This window comes from Austrofundulus limnaeus, unplaced genomic scaffold (assembly GCF_001266775.1).
Source record: "Austrofundulus limnaeus strain Quisiro unplaced genomic scaffold, Austrofundulus_limnaeus-1.0 Scaffold68, whole genome shotgun sequence".
Lineage (NCBI taxonomy): Eukaryota > Metazoa > Chordata > Actinopteri > Cyprinodontiformes > Rivulidae > Austrofundulus > Austrofundulus limnaeus.
This window is the reverse complement of record NW_013952470.1, coordinates 1207250-1213224: the sequence shown is the minus strand read 5'-3', so window position 1 is coordinate 1213224 and position 5975 is coordinate 1207250. Positions and strand designations below refer to the sequence as shown.

The window sequence follows — 5975 nt, the reverse complement described above, 5'->3', positions numbered from 1 at the left end:
ATATATAACAAAATGTAGAAAAATGCAAAGCTAAAGCTAAAAGCTAACATTAGGAAGACAATTGTTAAAAGCTAAAAGTAGCACTGGAAGACAAAACTAAAGCAACCTTTCAGAGAACAATGTTTTTTTAAAGAAATGAAAGGTCTATAAGGATTTTTTGTTTGAAACTAACTTCACTGCGGTTACTATATAAGACACAACTGCACTGTTCACAACTGATCCAGATATTTCAGTAAACTATTAATAAGCATAAAGGATGTGGAAATACTTTTATTGCGAAAACTGTACAGGGAATAAAACAGGAAAACAAAATTATTGTCCTTTAAAAGCATTGCTCACTTTCAGTTGATAATTGTGTTTTCTATATCAGAATATTTTATGGTTTAAAAAAAATCCTCAAAAGCCTGCTAATTTATTCTAAAAAAAAAGGCAAATGCAACCCATGTTGCGTAATACTGGTGTAACAGCAATCTGCAGTCTCACATCCTGTTTTTATCATGGATGTTGCTTTCAGGTGCATCTGGAAACGTCAAAACTCTGGATGATTCGTACCAGTTTACAGTGGATGTTCGAGGCTTCTCCCCTGAGGACGTCATCGTCACGACATCCAACAACCAGATAGAAGTTCGTGCAGAAAAGGTGTTGTTTGTTTATTTATTTATTTATTTATTTATTTATTTATTTATTTATTTATAGGTTTAAACACAGATCTCAGTGTCACCGTCACATCACACTCAGCCGTCTTCACTGTTCTCTCTGTTGTAGTTGGCTCCGGATGGTTCAGTCATGAACACTTTCACGCACAAGTGCCAGCTACCGGAGGATGTGGACCCCACCTCGGTGACGTCATCGCTGGGCCCTGAGGGGACCCTGACGGTCCGGGCGAGGAGGAACCCGGCCAAACACGAGCTCGTACAGACCTTCCGCACGGAGATCAAAATCTAGAGTGGGGGGCCAAGTTTCTCACCACAAACTCGTCACGTCTTGTTTTAACTCATGTTGTCCTGTTTCCACTTCAGCCACTTTCTACCAAAAATAGTTTAACTCTACGTAAACAGATCGGAGTGAAAATCACCATTTCACTCCTGTTCTGTACTGTTAAAAACCAATTACTATTTTTTCATAAATAACTATTTATTGTGTAATGTTACGTGTGTGGATAAATTATCGTTGAACGTAAACACCTGTTCTGTATAAGAACATATAATAAAAAAATGTGCACTAATAATATGTGACAAAAAGCCTGCCTAGATTAAAATAACATTCAATAAATGAATGTACAGTATATCATCCACTGCATTTGATACCAGAGTTTTCAGAAAGAGGAGAGAAAGTTAGAAGAAATTATGCAAGATCTCATGCAAAGAGTCAGCTCTTGCACTATCTGTTAGTGTGCTTCATGTATGTGTTGAGGATGACTCTCAGCTACTACCACATCAAATGGTAGCTCAGTATGTGTAAAATAAACTATATTATAGCCATTTTTGTGTTGCCTGAGGTCAATTAGCTCTGGTAGCCATCCAATGATTACTTCCTAACAGGTTTCATTAATATTTCTCCTGTTATTCCAGAAATATTTTGCAAAGGCAAATGAGCACATGCACATAGAAACAAGCAAAAATTTAGAAAACACGAACAACACATTTTGATTTTCTTTGAATATTTGTTTTTTATGCGAACATCAAGGAAACCAAGCTACAATAATGCATTTTTTTTATTTCAAATTGATTTTTATGTATTTTTGGTTTAGATATTTTATATTATAACGCAATAACTTTAGAGTATTTAGATGTTCATTTTTCATCGTAAATTCTGTGTGGGTGATGATGGGTAAAAACCAGTGGTGGAGAAAGTACTCAAACGCTGTACTTAAGTAAAAGTACAAATAAACAGACAAAAATGTACTCTAGTAAAAGTAAAAGTACCACATTAACATTTTTACTTGAGTAAAAGCAAGTACTTGCTTTTAAAAATACTTAAGTATTAAAAGTAAAAGTACTTGCTTAATGTATTCCCTAATGGTCTACAATATTATGAAGTGTGTCTATGTATATTTTAAATACATCAATGGTGTGCGATTTTAGTGAACAATGCTGCAGTTTGTGTTGACCCTCTGCAACACTGTTCACACTTGGTGTGATTCTGTGCATCATCACAGATCGTGACAACAGAAGCTGTAAATTTGCCACCATCGTCCTTTATCAAATCTCAACAAGTCATTTTTTGAACCAGTTAACTTGAATAAATAAGGCCATGAGTGGCACATTTCCTCCACTGTGGAATCCATTGTGGGCACGCTGCTGCTGCTGCTGCTGCTGCTGCTGCTGCTGATGCTCCAGGTGATGCAGAATCGCTCCGCCCTTTTTTTTAAGGAGGGTCTAATTTTACTTTCCTGCTTTGCATTGATTCAATGGACCAATTAGAGAAATTCCCCTCTCACCACTGATTACTTTCAAACTAAACGAAAAAAAAAAAAAGCAATGCAACAAGACATGAATGTAATTTGTAATTCAACACATTACAGAAATGTAGTGGAGTAGAAAGTACAGATACTTAATGCAAAATGTAGTGGAGCAAAAGTAAAAAGTACACATGATGAAATCTACTTAAGTAAAGTGCAGATACATGAAAAATGTACTTAAGTACAGCAAGAAAGTACTTGTGCTTAGTTACATACCACTGGTAAAAGCAGAAGGAAGTTACCTCAGTGCCAAAATCTTATTCTCACACTCATCCATCCATTCATCTATTCAGGTTTTTATATTCACTTTATACGATTCAGAGCCACAGAGGTTGGAGCTTTTCCCAGCTGACAAAGGCGCAGACAATATTAGTGTCTATCTCAACYATGAATCACCAAATTAACTTAAAATGCATGTGTCATAGCAGACTAGGACCGTTTTTATACAGTGAAGAAAAGAAACAAATGAAAGCATGACTAATGGTCCTCATACATTTGATTAAAAAAGAAATCCAGATATAATAAAATGTACCAACCCGTGACCAATGACAACCACAAGGTAAACTCTCAAAAATCTATACGAAACAGAATTAACATTCAGTGGATAGGGGAGACATCTATTCAGTCTTTTTTGTGTTGAAGTAATTGTGAATAATCTTGCCCTTCTTTTGAAAGCAGTGATTTTAAGAGATTATCAAAGGCACAATTTCAAAGACTATGCATTATATGTGCACAATTTATACAACTGAATTYGCAACATAGTGTGTTTTTAAAATTATATTCATGTTGTTTATCAGACTATAATTCATTTTGGCAGGTCAACATCTGGTCTAGGAAGAAAAACATATTTAATAAATGATCAAATGTGCAATTATTAGTAATAATAAAGAATTTTAGCAAAAAATTATAAAGGTTTTGATTGTAGTTGAAGTGTTTGTATTATTTACTTTCTCTATATGTATAAATTGCGCCATCTAGCGGACAGCATTGATGTAACATGTGTTTTACAGTGCGCATGCGTCGTTGTGACTTCTGGTTGGTGTTGTGTCGAAAAATGTACCCTTTTCGTCGCATACGCATTTAAAGGCCGTTTTATTCAAAATTATAATACGAGTGAAAGTCACACGCRACAAACTATTTTTCTACATATTTAAGAACACAATTCTCCACGGTTATTTAAAGCTATAACATTTAATCCCTCGCGTGCTGGTGCTACGGCTTCCTTCGTGACGTGGGTGGTTTGTAATGTATAACACCGGTCCCTATCAATCGATCAGAGAAAGCAAGATGGCGGTGTAGCTTGCGGGACGGAGATCGATCACCGAAAGCTCGATCGAGTTCGTTCTTTCGTCTGTCTGAAACTACACAACTCATCGTATTTCAGCGGTGTGAAATCGGAGCAAGGAGACGATAACTAGTAGGTACTTTTGGGGCCGGTTTCTGTTAAAGTGACGGCGACTGACTCAGTGAAAAGCGGTAGCTAGCTCAGAAAACAACAAGAGACGACAGGCCTGAGCTGGGTCTCGTGTTGTCCTCGCCGCATGTAGGCACGCTAAATTAATCCCTGATACAACAGCTACGAGGATGGAGGAATTGTAATCGATGCATTGCGCTGTCAAACCATWTTTTCTAAACTTATACAGAAATCTCTCTCCTGTATACTACAAAATGTATTTTAGTGGGACAGCATAGCAGATGAACAGGTGCAGGAGGACTGCTCATTGTTAGCTAACGTGTTGTTACGTCGCATTGCTAAATGCACAATAAACACCGATATGGTTGTAAACTTTGCTGTGACAGTCTTGTAATTTTGTGTTATGATTCGATATTAGAAATGCTGGGAGCTATTTTGCAAAAGTAAAATGTTGGTGATTTAAGGTAATCGACGAAACCAGACCCTTTTGTTTAGCTGGTCTTATTCATTTCACAACAACTGCAGTAAAACCGCATTTTATAGCTTCACATTAATGTGAAAAGTAGATTTTATAACTTGGATGCTACAGAATTGTCTCTGGGTCCTTTTCTTAAGACATCATGTCTCACAGGACTTTGGACAGTTCTTTTGCTTTGATTGCACTCTGTGTCCTTCAGGGTACACTCCCTGTAGATGTGCACTAATGAGCTCAGACACAGATGGACCATATTCAAGATGTAAAAGATGCAGTTAAGATTGAGTGGGTCAAAACAAACGAACTGTTTCTTAAATGACAGATTTCTGTCTTAATAGAATCAAAACTGTGTTTTTAATGTGATGCTGTGAGTCAACTTATATATCAGAGAAGACAGAATGAGGAAAGCTTGAGAAGATTTTAAAGGGGCAATATCATGTAAAATCAACTTTTTTGAGTTTTATATCGTGTTATAATGTTATACTCTCATAAAAAAAACATACCCAAAGCCTTGCTTTGACTCATTCATGCATGTTTGAGAAATCCTGCAGTATTTTTAGGAAGCCGTGCTGAGGAGCAAAACGACAGGTGGGGACCAGAAACGCCTTTTGGTAGCAGAAATGCCCCTGGGACGTGTCTTTAAGCCGAGCTTCCTCATGGCAGAGCGCACCCCCTACCTCCCTCCCCACACACCCTGCCCATGACTCCTGCAGGCTCTTGGTTAGGTTCTTAAAGAGACAGAGGCCAATTTCAAGGCGTTTGGAAGAGGAAGTGATAAGAAGATAAGTTTATTTTCTATTTAAACATAAAAACAGCATTTTAAAAACAACTAAAGGTGACATAGATAMTTTATTATGGTACAGTAGTTAAATTTATGCCTGAGAAACACATAAAACTGGTCCTTTAAAACTCAGCCAGGAACAGCTTAGTCGTATTTTTTTGACATGTATGTTATTCTGTATCATTGGTGCAGCCATTAAAGTGTATCAGAAAATGTTTGTTGTTCTTTAACACACAGATCCTGTGTTTGCCAGCCGGTCYGACCCTCATCCCTTCAGGACGATGGAGTTCCCGTGGCACAGCGGAGAGGTTCTGGAGCAGCTGAATCGGCAGCGGAAGCAGGGCCTGCTGTGTGACTGCACGTTCGTAGTTGACGGCGTTGACTTCAAGGCCCACAAATCGGTGCTRGCGGCGTGCAGTATGTACTTCCGCACGCTTTTTCTGGATCAGAAGGATGTGGTGCATTTGGACATCAGTAACGCGGCAGGCAGGTTTCACTTTACCTCTGAAACAKTTTGACCAAATCAAGCTGCATTCTTTAATATGGGCCACAATTACAGTATTTACTTAAGTCTGCCACTCTGGCTTTGCTTCTCTAACCTCATTCCTCTTCTTTTTTTTTTTCTTATTATTGTTTTAGGTTTAGGCCAAGTCCTGAATTTTATGTACACTTCCAAACTGAGTTTAACTCCACAAAATCTCGACGACGTGCTGTCTGTTGCTCACTTCTTGCAGATGCAAGAAGTCATAAACGCATGCTCTGCATATCAGTCTGTATCACGTCCAGCTCCACCTATTATAACATTGGATGATCCTATTGATGAATCAGGTATTCAATATATATA

The 5975-nt window shown here is 37.8% G+C and overlaps 2 protein-coding genes across 2 annotated transcripts in view; both read left to right on the top strand.

Annotated features, from left to right (window-relative positions):
• The window catches only part of hspb7 (heat shock protein family, member 7 (cardiovascular)), a 2217-nt gene extending 923 nt beyond the window's left edge, over positions 1-1294 (top strand). The window contains exons 2-3 of the mRNA XM_014010401.1: positions 515-639; positions 766-1294. Coding sequence (XP_013865855.1) covers positions 515-639; positions 766-945 — 305 coding nt within the window. The 3' untranslated portion in view covers positions 946-1294. The remainder of the gene's footprint in view (positions 1-514; positions 640-765) is intronic.
• A 2432-nt stretch (positions 1295-3726) lies between these two features.
• zbtb17 (zinc finger and BTB domain containing 17) overlaps positions 3727-5975 on the top strand; it is an 11726-nt gene continuing 9477 nt past the window's right edge. Inside the window, exons 1-3 of the mRNA XM_014010385.1 lie at positions 3727-3878; positions 5369-5617; positions 5771-5959. Coding sequence (XP_013865839.1) covers positions 5413-5617; positions 5771-5959 — 394 coding nt within the window. The 5' untranslated portion in view covers positions 3727-3878; positions 5369-5412. The remainder of the gene's footprint in view (positions 3879-5368; positions 5618-5770; positions 5960-5975) is intronic.